Source organism: Lineus longissimus, chromosome 5, assembly GCF_910592395.1.
Source record: "Lineus longissimus chromosome 5, tnLinLong1.2, whole genome shotgun sequence".
Taxonomy (NCBI): Eukaryota; Metazoa; Nemertea; class Pilidiophora; order Heteronemertea; family Lineidae; genus Lineus; species Lineus longissimus.
Window position 1 is genome coordinate 4,898,147 of NC_088312.1, and position 21,690 is coordinate 4,919,836.

Consider the following 21,690-nt stretch of genomic DNA (forward strand, 5'->3'; position numbering starts at 1 on the left):
AACTGTTAAGTCATTCTTCAGTTATATTGTGAACAAATGAAACTGCTCGTATATGATAAAATAAAAACAACGAAAGTTTGCTACAACAATTTTATTAAATCATTCATGGTGAAAATATTATTTCTGCGTTATAAATCATAGTGCATATGTTTTCATCGATTTTTCTACAGTATATGGTTTGGCGATTCGAATCAATATACCAATTACGGGCCACCGGAAATTGACAACCAGACTCTCGGAAGTTCCTGGCGGTTCAAAATGAAGGGATAAACCGATTTTAGATCGTTGAAAAGGACTTCATTCGCCCCTCAATTCCTCGACCACCCTCAAACGATTCCATTGAGTCTAAACTGTCAATTTCCAGCGGACAGTAACCGGAAATGTTAGTACACTCTATCAAAAAGTCGGAAACTTCGATAGCCGCCACAAGAAAGAGTCGAGGCAAAAATCGGGAACATCTATTTTGCCATTCCGACGAAAAAGGAATGTACATACATACAAGCGCCAAAAATCTATATTTTTTTGTACAAAATGTTGAGCTTTATATATATCATTCGAAATATCTATGTTAGTATGGACGGAACGAAATACATGTATTAGTACAACATGCAACAGAAAACAAATGTACTATTATATAGATTATCTCTAATGTATACTTGCAGAAAGGATGCCAAAATATCTAAATACATAGTGAAAAATTAATCGTACATAATCCTGCTGTATAATGTTCTCAAGGAACGGTTACAATGAAATGAACCCAGTTATCAGGTCATAAAAAACCAAGACCACGCGCCTGTCAAAACGACTAACGGTTACTAGTCTTCAGCTTCTTCGCCCTCCACACGGGGTTCACTCGCTTCTCAGAGTTTTCCAACTTAGTGTTGAACTGGGGTCCCTGGGCGCGAAGATTCACCACATCCTTCTCGGCGATACTCACCGGAGCAAGCCTCGGCGGCGGCTTTCGCTTCGGCTGACCAAACATGGGCGATTTCTTGGACTTCTTCTCCTTCATGATCAGAATGTTGACATCAAGGGGCACGGGAGTTGGGTTCTTTTTCTTACCTTTCCCAAAGTCCATGACATTTGCCTCACCTTGAAGAGTCACGTGCAGACGCCCTTTCTCAACGTAAGCAGACGACTTTATCGGCTTTGGAAGACTCCCGGCTTTCCTGTCTTCGCGACCGGTTTTCTTACTGTTTGAATCTTTTGCTGCCTTTTTCGCCTTCTGCTTGGGTTCTGATCCTAAAGGTGGAAGAGCTTTCTTATTTTGCGGGGAAGGCGAATCGGCAACTCTTTCGTCTCTCGGCGTCAGTTCCTCATCTGTCGTCTGCCATGCGTTCAGAGAATTCACGGAGTCCATCGTGCGCTCTCTGTCTCCGATCGGTGGGAGAACGTGGTAGTGTGCCCCTCGGAGGTTCAGGGAGCTGTTCGGCCGGCTGTCGTCCCCTGTCGGTGTGGGTGACCGTTTGAGTGGGGTGCCTGACCTGGATGCAGCCGGCGTAGTCGCCCGAGATAGCGGTGTCCCATTTCGAGACAATGTTCTGTCGGTGGGTGGCGGAATTTTGTCATCGTTCAATTCCTCCTCTGCTTTATCTTCGAAATCAGACTCGTAGCCATCATTATGAGCTTCGATATTTTCTCTAATATCACCATTATCTTGGACTACATCGTTTCCAATGATCACACCATTTGTTTCGGCATCATCATCCTCGTCTTGCGTAATAGCTTCCTCTTCTTTTCGTTTCGAATCGAAATCGTCCCAATCGCCAAATGGATCTTCCTTAGATTCTGTAACGTCATGAGTAGATTCCGTTATTTCTTGAGTTTCTACAGTCTCTTTCACTGTGGTTTTCTCATCAACCTCCAGAGCACTATCCCTACTTTCTGGAGTATCAACGTCCCCCTCAGCAACGGATTCTTGTCTGCTGGTATCATCTCCTTTAGAAACCTTGTCATTTTCAACTCCACTATCTTTATCTTCCAAAATGACATGGTCCCCATTCTCACTCTGCACTACTATTGAATCAGCTGGACTAGCTCTATCGTCCACACCATCATCGGGCCCGGTTCTGGCAACAACATTGAAATGTTCAGCATCATTGATCTCATCTTCAGCAGCAGCTAAAGCGACATCTTCCCCCAAGTTATCCCCATCATCACCTTCTCCACCATCGACCTCCTCTGCCGTTTTGAATTCCACATCTCGCTCTATCTCGTCATCTCTCGTGTCATGACTACGATTACCAACTTCTGCCCCGTCTACCCCAAATTCCTTTTCCGATTCAACTGGATCCAACTCGACCACAGCTTCTTTTTCAGTTTCATTATCGTCTGCTATCATGTCTACCTTGACCTCATTATCCTCATTGCTACCCTCAGCTCCCTGGTGATCAACCGCATCTTGAGCAATTGGACCATTGTCGCCATCATGTTCTACTCCCGATCCTGGAGGGCTTGTTTGATCCTCTGCATTATCGTCCTTCATCCCAGTATCATCTTCCTGTTCGAACTCAACAATATCTTCTGCATTGTTAACATCTTCAGCTTCAGCTTCATCTTGGTCAAAAGTTACCGTTTCATCGCCCGCCAGGCTATTGTTGTCTGCTGCAGCCGCATCACTCGCTGCATCAACATCATTTTGGGCAACAGTGACCGATTCATCCTCGGCTACGCTTTTGTTTTCTGCTACAACAACACCATTTGCAGTATCAATTTCAACATCAGCGTCATCACTTTGTCCTTCTTCTTTCACAGCGTCGTCGAACTGATCCTCACCTAATACTGCCTGTGATTCAACGTCTTCTGATTGATCGACAACAACATCGGCAACGTCTTCTATTTCAGCCTCAGCAATGTTTGGCACCGGGCCAACATCAATCACATTTTCATGGCCTACTTCTTTTTCTTGCTCATCTACTTCCACAGTTATTCGGGTTTGTTCTTCATCGTTCTCCAGAGTTTCAGCTGAGAAACCATCCTTTTCAACACCTTGAACTGATCCCCCTTCCTCAAGTGTTATGTTCTGGTCTATCTCTGGATCGTCTGCAGGAGAAATATCATCCGCTACAATAGCCGTTTCTGCATTGTCATCATCCACTGTTTGTTCTAGATCATTCCCCGGATCGGCAGCTAACGAATCTTCCCTTTTCACGTCTTCGTTGACATTGCCGGTATCAACGGATCCTTCCTCATCTTGAGCTGTTGTCTGCTCAATCTCTGGTTCAACTGCCGGCGGATTTTCATCATTATCAGTGGTTCCATTATCGCTTTCTGCAGCATCGCTTTTTTTTGAGGCAGTATCCATACCATCGTCCCGTTCAGTTTCTACATCACTCTCATTGGTCTTTTCAACATCAGCAGCTATATCCGCCGATTCTAGTCCTTCTGTCACTTTATCATTTTCTACTTCGTTTTCAAGTTCATCACCGTCTTGAGAATCTCCGGCGGGTCCTGTGCCAACTGCCGCAACGGAACCAGCACTCTCATGTTCAAGTAAGATAGGAAGTGACTCACCCTCTTCAGATTCTGGAGTATCCTCAGTAGCCTTGACCTCAATCTCCTCTGCGTCCTTGACCTTGGACAGGTCCTCCTTCTCCTCCTTAATGAGCGTGACCTCTGCGTTATCACCTGTCTCTGCTACAATGTCACCTGCATCGTTGGAATCAGCATTATTGATAACTTCCTGGGAAGTTTCATCCACTGTTTCTCCTTCAGCCAGTGTCTCATTTTCACCAGTTTGTTCACTATTTACATCATTTTCGCCCTCTTTCTTTCCATCTCCTACCACTTCTGCCCCAACCACAGCCGCAGTTTCGTCCTCTGCTTGATGTATTGCATCCTGAGTCAGCTCTACTACAGAGTTGCTTAATGTACTTTTCTCCGGCTGAGGCGTTGTATTTTCAACAGTGTCCGTAGCATTGTCACTCTGCTCATTCAGTTCATTAGAACCGTCTTTTTCTACGCAAGTTTGCTCAATATTCGCCTCCAAAACCGTTTTATCATTACCATCTTTAGTATAAGTTTCATCAGAAACTACCCCACCTTCATTAAGAGTACCTTCTAATCCACTGTCGATATTGTTTTCCTCCATCGTAGTATCTCCACTGACGGGCCTGTCATCTTTATCACCGGGCGCAGAAGTTTCCAATCCGCTGTCACTTTCCTGCGACGTATCCGCCTCACTATTTGTTATCACAGTCACTTCAGCATTATCCACTTGAGCATCTCCCGCCAAAACAGCACTGTTTCGACCAATGTCTATTGGGACATCTTGGTCAGTATCCTGTCCCGTATTCTCAATGTTAGTGTCTTTGACCTCATCATCAACAGGTGGTATGATATCCGAATCTTTGGTGATTTCTTTCACATCCTCACCGTCTAAATCCACTTTATCATGTTCAGCACTCATGTTTATAGTAGTGCGGGTCTCTATATCATTGTTTTCCTCGTTTTCCGGTGTCATATCAACAGCTTTTTGCACACGCACTCCATCGCCTGCGTTTCCAAACGATTCGTCACTCGATGACAGCGAAAGGCTACCCTCCACAACACTCGAATCTTTGTGGCCTCCCATGACAACGGGCGATGTGGTTCTACCTCCTGGAGCCCCCGAAACAATATTTTCATTGGCATCGCTATCCTCCGCCTGGTTATTGTATTCTGGGCCATTTAATCTAACGGTACCGGCAGAAAAGGTTGCACGAGTATTGGTAATTTCAATCGTACTGCTGCATGGATCAATAAATTCCATACTAACATTTTCATTATTTTCACCTTCAACATCAACATATTTATCGATAAGTTCACTGGCCTCGTGGTCTAGGATAATAGCATCAACAGTTATTTCATTTTCTGTAACATTGTCGTTGTTCCAGTCAGGCTCGAGCATTGTTTTCATTTCTGGTGGCCCGGTGTGGTCCACGTCGTCACCAGGACAACTCTTCATCTGGTTTCCTTCAATGATATCTGTCGCGTTTAGTTCAACATTTTGTCCATCGGTATCCTCAACCTTGGTGTCTCTGAAGTGACTGCCGGCATCTTCAGAGACCAGGATCTTGTCATGATCGTCGGCGTCAATTGTGTCCTCAACCGTGTAGTCTGCATCCTCAGTGTCCTTAACCTTCTCAAATTTGTCGGTATCCTCCGTGTCCTTTACCTTGTCGGTTTTGTGTTCACCCTCTAGGTCCATGTCAACATCGTCTGCGTTCTCTGTGTCCTTGACGTTGTCAACTTTGTCTGCATCCTCTACGCCCGTGACCTTGACAACACTCTCTGCATAATCTGTGCCCTTAACATTGTCGACATCGTCTGCGATCTCAATGTCCTTGACCTTGTCGACTTCGCCTGCATCATCTGTGACCTTGATTTCATCTTCAATATTCCTTATTTCAGTATCCGCATCTTCATTTCCGATCGTGCTCTCCGTATATAATGCATCTTTGTCATCAGTGGCATGATTGGTGACGACCACCATTGGAATAAGCGTACCACCCCTGACGTGGGTTTCTTCTACAGATTCTTTTCCCTCTTCCGTGAAACCGTGGGAAGTGCTGACACTGTCTGCTGAACTAGCCGAGCCAGCTTCAGCGACCAGACTGGATGATATCTCTGACCTGTCTATGAATGTTTTGTTCTCGGGCGCAATCGCACCATCTCTTTCTTGGCCTTCGGGTATTTCTTCAGGCATATTGAATTCTCCATACTCTGGGTTGCCTTCGTCATTGTCACGATCCGTCATTACATCACGAGTGCGTCTTTCTGCAGACGACACACCATAACTTCCCAAGGAACAGCTCTCCAGCGCACTGTCAGTTGTGCTTTCTCCCATGTCATCAATGATGAAGGCCTCATCGTCTTCATCCTCTATCTCAATCATTGCGGCCCTGGTTGCTGCCTCGACCAACATCTTGACTGTTGCCATGGTTTCATCCATTGCTATGGCGAGTTCACTCCCCGATGCATCAAGTTCAGTGCGTCCAGAGGTCAAATCGTCATCATTACCAAATCCGCCATCTTGACTTCCTTGAATACCTTCCGGTTCCTCTACGTCTATTTCTCCCTCATTCAAATCGTTCCCTTTGGCTTCTCTATTCCTTCCAGTATCTTCTTCTCCCTCTTCATAGTGTAGTTCACCAACACTACTCAATTCATCACTTCCTTCACCATTTGCTTCAACAGACGTGTTTTTATTCTCGAGTAAAGAATTGTCTTGAGTGTTTGCATCTCCTGCGTCAGGGATCACCGCCGTGTTGTTATCTCCTAGCAAGTTACTGGCTCTCTTATCCCAGTCAATAACGGCACCGGCTTCTTCATTTCTGAGCATTCTTTCGGTAATGAGAGCTTCATTTATAATGACATCGTTTCTTTCTTCTTTGACTGCATCTTTATCAGCCTCAGTGAATAGTTCAGTTTCTACTTCAGCGACGTTCTTAGCGACTGCGCCATTCTCAACTTCATCGACGGTGTAATTGTTGACCTTAGTACCCTCATCCTTTCCATCTTCATCGACCACTTCAGTCACTGCATCTTTATCAGCCTCGGTCGCTACTTCATCTTCAACACCGGTGACATCCTCAGCGACTGCATCATTCTTAACATCGGTGACGACTGCTGTCTTCTCAATTTCAGGGACCACCTCCTTGACTTCATCTATAGGTACCTCGACTTTAGTGACTTCGTCCTTCTCAACTTCCCCAATGATTGCGTTCTCTACGTCAGTGTCGTCCTCAGTCTCTGCTTCCTTTTTTATTTCATTCATTTCTCCAGTGACTGCCTCCTTCGTAGTGTTAGCAACGGATGCTTCCTTCTCAACTTCAGTGACCTCATCCTTCACACCTTTATCGATGTCCTCAGTGACTGCATCCTGCTCAGTTTGTGGGACGTCTACATCCTTCTCTGTGTTAGTGACCTCATCCTTCTCAGTGACTGCGTTCTCAACTTCATTGACTTCATCCTGCCTAGCTTCAGTTACCCCATTCTTCTCACCCTCAGTGACATCGTCAGAAACTGCTTCTTTCTCACTGTCAGCGCAGGCCTCAGGAACTGCATCCTTCTCAACTTCAATGACTTCATTAACCTCAGCGTTATTGACACCTTTGAATACTGCTACCTTCTCAGCTGCAGTGTCGTCATCGGTCACTTCTTCATTCTCAACTTCAGTCATAATTTCTTCTTCAACTTCAGTGAGGTCCTTAGTAATTGCATCCTGCTCAGCTTCAGTGTCAGTGACTTCATCCTTCTCAACATCAGTGACCTTATCGTTTTCGGCTTCAGCAACGTCCCCAGTATCTGTTTCCTTGTCACCTTCAGTGACTTCATCGTTCTCAACATCAGTGACCTTAACGTTGTCAGCTTCAGCAACGTCCCTAGTATCTCTTTCCTTGTTACCTTCAGTGACTTCATCCTTCTCAAGATCAGTGACCTTATCGTTGTCAGCTTCAGCAACGTCCCCAGTATCTGTTTCCTTGTTACCTTCAGTGACTTCATCCTTCTCAACATCAGTGACCTTATCGTTTTCGGCTTCAGGAACGTCCCCAGTATCTCTTTCCTTGTTACCTTCAGTGACTTCATCCTTCTCAACATCAGTGACCATATCGTTTTCGGCTTCAGCAACGCCCCCAGTATCTGTTTCCTTGTCACCTTCAGTGACTTCATCCTTCTCAACATCATTGACTTTATCGTTGTCGGCTTCAGCAACGTCCCTAGTATCTGTTTCCTTGTCAGCTTCAGTCGCCATTTCAGTGATTTCTTCCTTCTCAACAGCAGTGATGGCTTTCTTCTCGACTTGAGTTGGCGTGTCCTCCTCTTCTTCAGCGACGCCGTCAGTAACTGCTTGATTATGAACATCAGTAGTGACTATCTTCTCAACTTCAGTGACTTCACCCTTTTCATCTTTAGTGATGTCCACATTTACTACTTCATTATCTGTGGCTTCCTCAGTGACTTCTTCATTCTCTACTGCAGGGACTGTATCACTCTCAACTTTAGTGACATCATCCTTCTCAACTTCACTGACCTCCTCAGTAACTAAATCCCCCTCAACTTCAGTGACTGCATTATTTTCAACTTCAGCAACTTCATCCTTCCTAACCTCATTGAGACCCTCAGCGACCAAATCGTTCTCAATCTCAGGGGTGACCTCAGTGACTTCATCATACTTATCCTCAGTGACTTCACCCTTTTCAACTGCACTGGCGACCTCCGTGACAGCATTAGCATCACATTTGGTGGTGTTCTCCTTGACAGCATCACCATCAGCACGAGGTTTCTTCTCATTCACAATTCCAATATCAGGTGTATCTGCGCCCAACGCTTTTTCCTCAACTGGCATTGCGTCTTCACTACTCTCAGATGTGTCTTCATCGGATGCAAACTCCTCCCCATCCACACTCACGAAAGTTTCCTGTGTTTCAAAATCGCCTTCAGCAATCAGTGAACTAACGCTACTAGTAACTCTGCTCACCTCCCGAGAAATCTCCTCCTCCACGATTCTGGAGTTCTCACTCAGTTCCTCAGTTGACCTAGTCCGAGTAATTTCGGTCAAATCTTCCTCATCCGATATCTTTTCCATGCTTTCCTCAGTCATGCTCTTCCGCATATTATCACTTGTCTTCTCAATGCTGGATACACTGGTAGTCTCCGTCACAGTCTCGCCCAATTCAGTCGATTTCGTGGTCTCTTCTCGTCTAACGACTTTAGAACTCTCTTTCGTTTCTTCAGTTTCAGATACCGTGCAGATCTCTCTTACCTCATCTCCAACTGAGATAGTCTCTTTTCTTTCTCCTTTCGATGTGATAACCGTAACTTCCTTTGTTTCATCTGTAGTGCTTACTTTACGAACTTTCTTCGTCTCAGCAATTGCTCTTCCTTCATTTGAGTTATTTGAGTCATTAGTAACAACTTCAGATTCAGCTTCCTTAGCCTTAATTATACATTCCTCCGTATTTCCAGGGTGGACTTGATCTCTGGTTTGTTTATCAGCATTAACATACATGTCAACCTCATCCTGAGATACATCATCTTGTGTGGTCTCGACCTCAGCCTCTACCTCTGTTATCTCACCTTGAACGGCATCGAGCTCTGTTGCCTCCCCTTGGACGAGCCCTGCATCTGGTATGTCGCCTTGAACGACCCCTGCCTCTGGTATGTCGCCTTGGACGACCACTGCTTCTGCTATGTCGCCTTGGACGACCCCTGCCTCTGGTATGTCGCCTTGAACGACCCCTGCCTCTGGTATGTCGCCTTGGACGACCACTGCTTCTGCTATGTCGCCTTGGACGACCCCTGCCTCTGGTATGTCGCCTTGGACGACCACTGCTTCTGCTTCGTCGCCTTGGACGATCCCTGCCTCTGCTATGTCGCCTTGGACGACCCCTGCCTCTGGTATGTCGCCTTGGATGGCCTCTGCCTCTGGTATCTCATCTTGGACGGCATCGATCTCTATTGTCTCACCTTGGTTGGCCGCTGCATCAGGCATCTCATCTTGAACGCCATCGATCTCTGGCATCTCATCTTGGATCTCTGCCTCTTGTTTCTCATCTTGGACGGCGTCGATCTCTATTGTCTCACCTTGGTCGGCCTCCGCCTCTGGTATCTTGTCTTGAACGGCATCGATCTCTGTTGCCTTGCTTTGGTCTGCCTCTTCCTCTCGTGCATCATCTTGGACGGTCTCTGACGCTAGCGTCTCTACTTCAGCGGTCTCTATCTCCGATGTCTCATATTGGACGACCTTTATCTCTGTTTCCTCACATTGGGCGGCCTTTATCTCTGGTGTCTCATACTGTACGGCCTCAATCTCCGGTGACTCATCCTCTAAGGTTTCCACCATTGTTGACTCATCTTTGATGGCTTCTTTCTCTGTTGTCTCATCTTGTTTGTCCTCTTTCTCCGGTGTCTCATCTTGGACATATTCCATCTCTGCTGTTTTGCTTTGGCTGGACTCTATTTCTTGTGATTCATCTTCGATTGTATCGCACTCTGGCGTCTCCTCTTTGACGGCTTCTTCAACTAGGGCGGCCTCCACTTCAACGTCAGGCACGGACTGATCTTTCCTGAAACCGCTATAGACTAGTTCTTTCATTGTCTGCGGATCTCTCACCACAACATCACAGTCGTCAACCCCCAAGGAGATATTAGTCTGACAGTCAACATCACGCATTGATACTTTTCCTCTCTGACTCCATCTTTCAAAAGTCAAGTCTTCTGGCAACTCGTGGCCGTCGACTACCTTAACTACGCACTGGACCTGGAGCACGCCGTCTTCGATATTGTGATAGATGTCAGTGTCGTAGACCTTGTTTTCAGAGAGCTGTGGCAGACTTGCTTTCAGATCTTGCCCGTATTCATTACCAACTGTGCTCTCAACAGTCAGTTTTTCTGTGGCGGCTTCTAATATCATAATTTGCCTCGGGCTAGATGCCTCTACAACAACGGCTTCAACTTCGTGTTTATCAGCAACGGCAGATTCGACTTCAGTTTTAACTTCAGTTTTCTTATCATCATCGATGGTTGCAGCCACTGGCTTGTAATCACTGAATGTTTTCATAGGTTCAGGCATGCAGTCAGGAATGGGACCTACAGCTTCTGGTTTGTCTTCCGTAATTGTTGCAACAGCCTCTGTCTTATCATCAGTAATAGTATTCACAGCCTGGGTCCTGTCATCAGCAAGGATCTCTTCAGCTTCTGTTTTGTCAGCTGTAATGATCACTCCAGCAACGGTCACCTCGTCAGCGATTGACTCTGAGGTTTCTGGCTTATCATCAGCAATGGTCTCGACAGCTTCTGTCTTATCATCGGTAATGGCCGCCACTACCTCGGCCTTCTCGTCAGCGATAGTTTCTACAGCTTCTGTCTTGTGATCAGTACTGATCACCACATCCCCGGTCTCCTTATCAACGATAATCTCCGAAGCTCCTGGCTTATCAGCAGCTATGGTCTCCACAACTTCTGTCTTGTCATCGGTAATGGTGTCTACAGTCTCGGTCTCATCATGAGTTACACCTTCTGACGTGGCATCATTGCTGGGCACTACAGCTTCTGTTTTGTCATCGATGAGAGTCTCTACAGCTTCTTTCTTATCATCAGCCGCAATCTCTGCAGCCTCTGGCTTGGCATCAGAGATAGTTACCATACTATTCGATTCCCTATCAGTGATGGTCACTGCAGTTTCTTGCTTGTCATTAATGATTGTCTTCAGTGCTCCTGGCTTGTCCTCAGTGATAAACTCCACAGCCTCTGGTGTGCCATCAGCGATGGTCTCTACAATTTCTGTCGTATCATCGATGATGGTCTCTGGCGCTCCAGACTTCTCATTAGTGAGAATCACCCCAGCTTTTATTTTGTCATCAGTGAAGGTTACTACAGCCCTCGTTTTATCATCAATCAAGGGTTTTAGACCTTCTGGCCTGTGACATCTGTTGATCTCTACAGTTTCGTTATTGTCGTCGGTTTTGGTATCTAAAGGTTCTGGCTTGTCATAGGCGATAATCTCAACAGTCTCTGGCTTGTCATCGATGGAAGTCTGTAAAGCTTCTGGCTTGTCATCATTGACAGTCTCTCCAGCTTCTGGGTGGTCTTCGATGGGAGTCTCCATGGGTTCTGGGTTGTCATCAGTGAGAGTTTCTACATCTTCTGGCTTGTCAACGGTGACAGAATCTGCAGCTTCTGTTTTATCATCAGTCATAGTCTTTACAACCTCTTGTTTGTCATAAGAGGCGGTGGAATCTAAAGCTTCTGGCTTGCCATCGGCGATGGTCTCTACAGTCTCAGGCTTGTCATCGGTGATGTTCTCCACAGCTTCTGGATTCTCATCGGTGACAGTCTTTGTAGCGTGTGGCTTGTCATTTGTGATAGTCTCAATAGCGTCTATTTCGTAATCAGTGACGGTTTCTGCAGCCACTGGCTTTTCATCATTAGGTATCTCAGCTGCTTTTGGCTTGTTATCAGTGATCGTGTCCACAGCTTCTGGCTTATCATTGGCGGGGGTCTCTTCACCCTCTGGTTGCTCATTAGCGACAGCCTTTACAGCTTCTGATTTGCCATAAGTGATGGTTTCTGCGGCTCCTGGATCATCATTAGCGATGGTTTCTACTGTTTCTGCGTTGTCATCGGCAACAGTCTCTACAGCTTCTGGTTTATCATCGGTGGCCGTATTTACATCCTCTGGCTTGTTGTCAGTAATGGTTTCTATAACGTCTGGCTCGTCATCAGTGAAAGTCTTTACAGCGTCTGTCTTGTCACCGGTAACAGTCTCAACATCCTCTGACTTGTTATGATTGATAGTCTCTACATCGTTTGCCTTGTCATCAGTGAGTGGCTCTACCACTTCTGGCTTGTCATCGATGAACCACAATGCATCTTCGGTTGTGTCATCAGTGATAGTCTCTACAGCTTCCGGCTTGTCATCAGTGAGAGTCTCTACAGCTTCTAGCTTGTCATCGGTGAGCGTCTCTACAGCTTCTGGCTTGTCATCAATGACAGTCTCTACAGCTTTTGCCTTGTCATCAGCTACAATCTTTGCAGCTTCTTCATTATCTGCAGTGTTGGTCACTACAGCTTCTAGCTTGTCATCGGTAAGAGTCTCTACAGCTTCTGGCTTGTCATCAATGACAGTCTCTACTGCTTTTGCCTTGTCATCAGCGACGATCTCTGCATCCTCTTCATCGTCAGCAGTGATGGTCACTACAGCTTCTAGCTTGTCATCGGTGAGAGTTTCTATAGCTTCCGGCTTGTCATCAATGACAGTCTCTACTGCTTTTGCCTTGTCATCAGCTAAAATCTTTGCAGCTTCTTCATCGTCAGCAGTGATAGTCTCTACAGCTTCTAGCTTGTCATCGGTGAGAGTTTCTACAGCTTCTGGCTTGTCATCAATGACAGTCTCTACAGCTTTTGCCTTGTCATCAGCTACAATCTTTGCAGCTTCTTCATTATCTGCAGTGTTGGTCACTACAACTTCTAGCTTGTCATCGGTAAGAGTCTCTACAGCTTCTGGCTTGTCATCAATGACAGTCTCTACAGCTTTTGCCTTGTCATCAGCGACGATCTCTGCATCCTCTTCATCGTCAGCAGTGATGGTCACTACAGCTTCTAGCTTGTCATCGGTGAGAGTTTCTACAGCTTCCGGCTTGTCATCAATGACAGTCTCTACAGCTTTTGCCTTGTCATCAGCTACAATCTTTGCAGCTTCTTCATCGTCAGCAGTGATAGTCTCTACAGCTTCTAGCTTGTCATCGGTGAGAGTTTCTACAGCTTCTGGCTTGTCATCAATGACAGTCTCTACTGCTTTTGCCTTGTCATCAGCGATGATCTCTGCAGCCTCTTCATTGTCAGCAGTGATGGTCACTACAGCTTCTAGCTTGTCATCGATGAGATTCTCTACAGCCTCTGGCTTGTCATCAGTGATATTCTCTTCAGCTTCTGGTTTGTCATCGATGCCAATCTCTACAGCTTCTGGTCTGTCATCAGTAATGATCTTGACAGTTTCTGGCTTGTCATCGCTGACAAACACAACTGCCCCTGTTTTGTCATCAGAAATGATCTCGACAGATTCTGGCTTGTCATCGATGGCAGTCGCCACATCCTCTGACTTGTTATCATTGATCGTCTCTGCATCGTTTGGTTTGTCGTCTGTGAGTGGCTCAACCACATCTGGCTTTTCACCGGTGGACATCACTACGTCCACTGTTGAGTCATCAGCTTCTGGCTGGTCATTAATAGGAGTCTCTACAGGTTCTGGATTGTCATCAGTGAGAGTTTCTACAGCTACGAGTTTGTTGTCGGTGGTAGACTCCACAGCAACTGACTTCTCATCGGTTACAGTTTCTACAACTTCTGGTTTGTCATAGGCTGCAGTTTCTACAGCCTCTGGTTTGTCATCGGCTACAGTTTCTACAGCTTCGGACTTGTCATCACTGACGGTCTCAACAGCCACTGGCTTGTCATCAGTAGACCTTCCTACATCCTCTGTTCTGTGATCAGTAAGAGTCTCTATGGTTTCTGAGTTGTCATCGATGAGAGTCTCTACAGCTTCGGACTTGTCATCACTGACGGTCTCTACAGCCTCTGGCTTGTCATCAGTGACATTCTCAACATATTCTGGCTTCTTTCCAGTAATGGTCTCTGCAGCAACTGGTTTACAATCGGTGATGGTCTCCGCTGCATCGGACTTGTTATCAGTAATGGTCTCTTCAGCCTCTGGCTTGTGATCGATGATGCTCTCCACACCCTCAGTCTCTCCAACGCCTGGCTTGTCTTCGTTGATCTCTTCGGTTTTTGGCTTGTCTTTGATAATGGTGTTCTCAGTCTTGGCATCAACAGATGGTACTTTACTGACTTCAACTTCAGGTACGTCATTGGAGATGACTTCCAGCTCCTCTGTCTCTTCAGCGGTGATCTCAATTCCTGGTGCCTCACCAGGATCTGCTTCTTCGACCTTTTTATTAGTGCCATCCTTAATTACCGATGCTTCATGCAGAACTGTTTCTTCTGAGTTCTCCGTAACATCCTCAGTTTCTTTTGTCTCAGTAGGAACAGCTTCTTTGCCAATATTTTCAGTGGTGACCTCAATTGCTGGTGTCTCACGAGTAACAGCTTCTTCGCCAGTCCCTTCAGTGGTGACCTCAGTTGCTGCTGTCTCAGTAGGAAAAGCTTCTTCGCCTGTCTTTTCAGTGGTGACCTCAATTGCTGGTGTCTCACGAGGAACAGCTTCTTCGCCAGTCTTTTCAGTGGTGACCTCAATTGCTGCTGTCTCAGTAGGAACAGCTTCTATGCCTGTCTTTTCAGTGGTGACCTCAATTGCTGGTGTCTCACTTGGAACTGCTTCTTCGCCTGTATTTTCAGTGGTGACCTCAATTGCTGCTGTCTCAGTAGGAACAGCTTCTTTGCCTGTCTTTTCAGTGGTGACCTCAATTGCTGGTGTCTCACTTGGAACTGCTTCTTCGCCTGTGTTTTCAGTGGTGATCTCAATTGCTGCTGTCTCAGTAGGAACAGCTTCTTTGCCTGTCTTTTCAGTGGTGACCTCAATTGCTGGTGTCTCACTTGGAACTGCTTCTTCGCCTGTATTTTCAGTGGTGACCTCAATTGCTGCTGTCTCAGTAGGAACAGCTTCTTTGCCTGTCTTTTCAGTGGTGACCTCAATTGCTGGTGTCTCACTTGGAACTGCTTCTTCGCCTGTATTTTCAGTGATGACCTCAATTGCTGCTGTATCAGAAGGAACAGCTTCTATGCCTGTCTTTTCAGTGGTAACCTCAATTGCTGATGTCTCACTTGGAAATGCTTCTTCACCCGTCTTCGCTGTAGCGACCTTGATTGCGGATGTCTCACTGGGAACCTCTGCATTGACTGTCTTTTCAGTGGTAACATCGACCGCGGTAGTCTCACTTTGAACCTTTTCATCATCCGTCTTCTCAGTAGTGGCATTAACTTCGGGTGTCTCATTGGGAATTATCTCGTCGTCTGCCTTCTCAGTGGTGATCACGATTGCTGGTGACTCAATGGAAACTGCTTCTTCGTCAGTCTTTTCATTGGTAACCTCAATTTCGGGTGTCTCACTTGGAACTTCTTCTTTGTCTGTCTCATCAGTGGTAATCACAGATTCCGGTGTCTTACTCGGAACTACCTCTTTGTCAGTCGTTTGATGGATTATGCCAATCTCTGGTGTCTCACTGGGAACGGCTTCTTCGTCACTCTTTTCTGTTTTGACCTTAATTTCCTGTGCCTCAGTTGGGACTGCTTCTTCCGTCTTCTCAGTGGTGACCACGATATCTGCCGCCCTACTTGAAACCACTTCTTCGTCTGTCTTCTCGGTGGTGACCTTAATATCAGGTTCTTCTTCGTCTGTCTTCTTGATGGTGATGCCAATTTCAGGTGTCACACATCGAACTGCTCCTGTCTTCTCAGTGATAACTTCATGTTCTGGTGTCTCAGTCGCTACTGCTTCATTGCCTGTCTTCTCGGTGGTGACCTCAATTTCAGGTGTCTCACATAGATCTGTCTCTTCTGTCTTCTCAGTGATAACTTCATGTTCTGGTGTTTCACTCGCTACTGCTTCATTCTCTGTCTTCTCGGTGGTGACCTCAATTTCAGGTGTCTCGCATAGAACTGTCTCTTCTGTCTTCTCAGTGATAACTTCATGTTCTGATGTTTCACTCACTACTGCTTCATTCTCTGTCTTCTCGGAGGTGACCTCAATTTCAGGTGTCTCGCATAGAACTGTCTCTTCTGTCTTCTCAGTGATAACTTCATGTTCTGGTGTTTCACTCGTTACTGCTTCATTGCCTGTCTTCTGGGAGGTGACCTCAATTTCAGTTGTCTCACATAGAACTGTTTCTTCTGTCTTCTCAGTGATAACTTCATGTTCTGATGTTTCACTCACTACTGCTTCATTCTCTGTCTTCTCGGAGGTGACCTCAATTTCAGGTGACTCGCATAGAACTGTCTCTTCTGTCTTCTCAGTGATAACTTCATGTTCTGGTGTTTCACTCGTTACTGCTTCATTGCCTGTCTTCTGGGAGGTGTCCTCAATTTCAGTTGTCTCACATAGAACTGTTTCTTCTGTCTTCTCAGTGATAACTTCATGTTCTGGTGTTTCACTCGCTACTGCTGCATTTCCTGTCTTCTCGGAGGTGACCTCACTTTCAGGTGTCTCGCATAGAACTGTCTCTTCTGTCTTCTCAGTGATAACTTCATGTTCTGATGTTTCACTCGCTACTGCTTCATTCTCTGTCTTCTCGGTGGTGACCTCAATTTCAGGTGTCTCGCATAGAACTGTCTCTTCTGTCTTCTCAGTGATAAGTTCATGTTCTGGTGTTTCACTCGTCACTGCTTCATTCTCTGTCTTCTCGGACGTGACCTCAATTTCAGGTGTCTCGCATAGAACTGTCTCTTCTGTCTTCTCAGTGATAAGTTCATGTTCTGGTGTTTCACTCGCTACTGCTTCATTTCCTGTCTTCTCGGTGGTGACCTCAATTTCAGGTGTCTCGCATAGAACTGTCTCTTCTGTCTTCTCAGTGATAACTTCATGTTCTGGTGTTTCACTCGTTACTGCTTCGTTCTCTGTCTTCTCAGAGGTGACCTCAATTTCAGGTGTCTCGCATAGAACTGTCTCTTCTGTCTTCTCGGTGATAAGTTCATGTTCTGGTGTTTCACTCGCTGCTGCTTCATTGCCTGTCTTCTCGGTGGTGACCTCAATTTCAGGTGTCTCACATCGAACTGTCTCTTCTGTCTTCTCAGTGATAAGTTCATGTTCTGGTGTTTCACTCGCTACTGCTTCATTGCCTGTCTTCTCGGTGGTGGCCTCAATTTCAGGTGTCTCGCATAGAACTGTCTCTTCTGTCTTCTCAGTGATAACTTCATGTTCTGGTGTTTCACTCGCTACTGCTTCATTCTCTGTTTTCTCGGTGGTGACCTCAATTTCAAGTGTCTCGCATGGAACTGTCTCTTCTGTCTTCTCAGTGATAAGTTCATGTTCTGGTGTTTCACTCGCTACTGCTTCATTTCCTGTCTTCTCGGTGGTGACCTCAATTTCAGGTGTCTCGCATAGAACTGTCTCTTCTGTCTTCTCAGTGATAACTTCATGTTCTGGTGTTTCACTCGCTACTGCTTCATTCTCTGTCTTCTCGGAGGTGACCTCAATTTCAGGTGTCTCGCATAGAACTGTCTCTTCTGTCTTCTCAGTGATAACTTCATGTTCTGGTGTTTCACTCGCTACTGCTTCATTCTCTGTTTTCTCGGAGGTGACCTCAATTTCAGGTGTCTCGCATAGAACTGTCTCTTCTGTCTTCTCAGTGATAACTTCATGTTCTGGTGTTTCACTCGCTACTGCTTCATTCTCTGTCTTCTCGGAGGTGACCTCAATTTCAGGTGTCTCGCATAGAATTGTCTCTTCTGTCTTCTCAGTGATAACTTCATGTTCTGGTGTTTCACTCACTACTGCTTCATTCTCTGTTTTCTCGGTGGTGACCTCAATTTCAGGTGTATCGCATAGAATTGTCTCTTCTGTCTTCTCAGTGATAACTTCATGTTCTGGTGTTTCACTCGTTACTGCTTCATTCTCTGTCTTCTCGGAGGTGACCTCAATTTCAGGTGTCTCGCATAGAACTGTCTCTTTTGTCTTCTCAGTGATAAGTTCATGTTTTGGTGTCTCACTCTCTACTGCTTCATTGCCTGTCTTCTCGGTGGTGATCTGAGTTTCAGGTGTCTCACATAGAACTGCTTCTTCTGCCTTCTCAGTGATAACGTCATATTCTAGTGTCTCATTGGCTACGGCTTCTTTGTCTGTCTTCTCTGTTGTGACCTCAATTCCAGGTGTCTCGCATAGAACTGTCTCTTCTGTCTTCTCGGTGGTGACTTCAATTTCAGGTGTCTTACATAGAACTGCTGCTTCTGTCTTCTCAGCGATAACCTCACATGGTGTCTCACTGGCTACTGCATCTGTCTCTGTCTTCTCCGAGGTGTCCTCAATTTCAGTTGTCTCACATGTATTTGCTTCTTCTGTCTTCTCAGGGATAACTTCATGTTCTGGTGTTTCACTCGCTACTGCTTCATTGCCTGTCTTCGCGGTGGTGATCTGAGTTTCAGGTGTCTCGCATAGAACTGCTTCTTCTGCCTTCTCAGTGATAACGTCATATTCTAGTGTCTCACTGGCTACTGCTTCTTTGTCTGTCTTCTCTGTTGTGACCTCAATTCCAGGTTTCTCACATTCTGTTTCTTCTGTGGTGGCGTCAATTTCTTGCTCCTTCCTCAACTTTTTTGCTCTAGCCGTCGTTGTTACACTTGCTGACCTTTGACTCTGTCCATGCAGACCCGCTCTCTCAGTTGATCTGTGCCGCGACGTAGATCGGACTTCCTGTCTTCGCTCCTCTTCTGTCACCTTATGGACGTCTCTGATATCCTCAGTTGACTTTATATTAGTTACCTCCCTCTCTGTATCTGACAGTCTTTCCCTACTTTCTTCCCTTCTAACCTTCTTGATATTTTCTTTGGTTTTCTCGAGGCTAGTGAGGCTCGTCGTCTCAATTCCCGGGTGCCCTTCAGCAAGGTCATCATCTCGAAACTCCCTGGTAACTTTTTCGTCCTTCTGCGTTGTCCTGGATGCCTCTTTTGTTTCCTCTTTGGTAGTGACCTCGCTTGTTTCCTTGACCTCCCCTGTCAGCTGATCATCCTCGCCTCCAGCTGTCTCCAGGTTAGATCTTGACTCGTCTGCTTTTCCTGAACCGTTGTCTACATCACCTGCATCTTGTCCAGCGTCTAACCCGACATTGCATGTTCCGTCCATCTCCTGAGCCCCATGCCCTTCCTCTGTCGCTGACCCAGTTCTGTTCTCTTCCTTTCCTTCTAGTCCATTTCCAAGACGTCTGTCATCAAATCCGTCCAATAACTTGTCAAACTCGTCCAGTATATTCTCATCCGTTGTTCCTGCTTCATTCATGTTTGCCATTGGACCTGCAGCAGTCCCGTTCACTGTCCCATTCAAAGCTGGAGCAGCTCTGGTCTCAGAGTGAGCAGCATCCTGGACGGAGTTCCCAACGTGTTCAGATATGGCTTTCGAATTAGCATTCTCGACATCATGCCCATTTGTGGTAGGCGGGTTTCGAGCTGACGTCTGTGGAATGTTCTGTTGTTGCAATATGTCCTGTTGTTCATCATTACCACAGTCGTGGCCTCCAACACAGTTTTCATTTATGATGGCGTCCCTTTCGACAGCTTCATGCGAACGGTCGGCTGGCAGGCTGTTGCTTGCCCTCCTCTGAGTAGCTTGTTTTGTATCGTCACCATTCTGGTGTAAACCATTTTCAAATAACTCGCGTCTGCTCCTTACTAGCTTCTGTTCCTTCATTTTGACCAAATCGTCTGCTTCAGCTTCTGGAACTCTCTTTGGGCCATTATACCACAGATGGTCCTTCTCAGAGTTGACCTTCACGCCCTTGAAGACTCCCGCACCATCTCGAGTCGCCGCAACATTTGCTGTGATGTCACGATTGATCTTTGCGGAACCGTTGACATCATCTGCCTCCTTGTTCTTTACACTCCCCTCATTTCCATACATCGTCTGCCTTTCGGCCATCTTTGCTTCAGGAATGGAGTTTTATTCAAAAAGGATCGATTCTGGGTTGGGGCGTATCACGATTAAATCATCCTGTAAAAAATGAAAATAAACAAAGGCTCATGCATGAAATAAATAAATATTTTTTGGTTTGAATTAGTTTCTTTGTTTTGTAATAATGTCAGATGCCATGGCCACGAGGTCTTGTCGCTATTATACTGTTACGAGATTATGCCTAGTGATGGTTTAATGTGGCATGAAAGAAAAAAGAAACAGGGAAAAGAGTGTTTCTTTTATTTTCTCAGTCTGAGGAAAAGTTGTATATACACCTCGGCCTAACGGTATTGACTCAAACCAACAACGAGCGAAGGAAAACCAGCTAATTTCAACAGCTTTTCCCACGTGCTTTGATGGCCCTTGTCAGGCCTTGGAAACGCGTAAACAAATCTGTAACCCGGAAGGAGGTAAGGCATATCGAGAAAATGAATTCATTAAAATGCAATTGAACATATAATAGCTCATATATGTTACACTCCGGACGCATTCGCCCAGCCTCCATCTTAAGAATGAGATATTAGGATGACGATACGGACAGCCTCGGGAGTCTGACTTAGAAAATTTTCAGATAGCCCAAAGTTTTTTTTAGTATGAATGTCGAAGTAAATTTTACTCCCCTGTTTGTTTTCAACATAGCCAAAAAGCAAGGACCTAGATATAGATTAAGGTCCTTCCCAACACGGAAGTTGGTGCATCAGTGAAATATTGATTTATTGAGTTAACTTAGCATTAATTGATAAGCGAGCCTTTTTGGTTTTCCAGACATTAGCAAGAGCATCTGGTAGATCGCATAAGGTATGTTTGAAACTTGTGTTTTAGTAAAGGGGTTTGTGAAAATTTTTATCCAGTCGTATCTTACCAAAATCGTACATTTTCGCGGAATTGCGTTTTTTGCTTTAAAGTTTGGATGTTTTTAAAAGCCAACCCGAGATAGGGAGGGTGTTTTAAGGATGAATATAATTTCTCAAATCATCTTCTCAGCGTTCGACCAGCGCCGCGCAGCATCAAAGTCTTAGTTCTGTATAGATGCTCAAATACTAAATTATTAATTAGACGAATGGAGAAAATATATACAGGGTATGTAGGATATTGTCAATAAAAATTGATTATAAAACTTGTTCTTACCTCACAATCCTCACTTGAGAGAAAAAGTCCGAAAAAAAATTCGAAAATCCGGAGCCGAAATCCTCTCGTCCGCACCCTAATCGCATCCGAGTGGGAATTAATCAGCGCAATGAATACTTAGTGATCCTTTTAACACTATTTGCTTACCCCCAGGCCATGCCAATATGATGTTTGAGTTTCGCGCGGGCGTATGTACCAAATTCTTTTTTCGGCGTGACATGGACGGAACACGGATAGCGATACCCAAACATGCTCCTTGTTCCCATGGTATTTAAAAAATCTGGTCATTTGGTGCATCCGAAATTTCTATTGGGCCTACGAATTTCATATTTTTCGTTTTTGCCCGAGACAGTTTCGAATAGACAAAACTTATTTTAGCTTTGAGGCCTGTCTCCACATATCACCGCGATTTACGCAAACTGCTTCAGTATGCCATGTTTCCCGTTTACCGTGAACCAAATGGCACATAA

At 45.5% G+C, this 21,690-nt stretch overlaps 1 protein-coding gene across 1 annotated transcript; it reads right to left on the reverse strand.

Moving 5' to 3' along the window:
* Window positions 1–76: 76 nt before the first annotated feature.
* Window positions 77–20,059, reverse strand: LOC135487731 (titin-like). The gene has a single exon (XM_064771799.1). The coding sequence runs from the start codon at window positions 20,057–20,059 to the stop codon at window positions 806–808; it is 19,254 nt and encodes a 6,417-aa protein (XP_064627869.1). The 3' UTR covers window positions 77–805.
* Between the last annotated feature and the right edge of the window lie 1,631 nt (window positions 20,060–21,690).

What these genes read in the sequence shown, in the direction of transcription:
- LOC135487731 (XM_064771799.1), bottom strand. Translation starts at nt 20,059, where the DNA reads ATGGCCGAAAGGCAGACGATGTATGGAAATGAGGGGAGTGTAAAGAAC.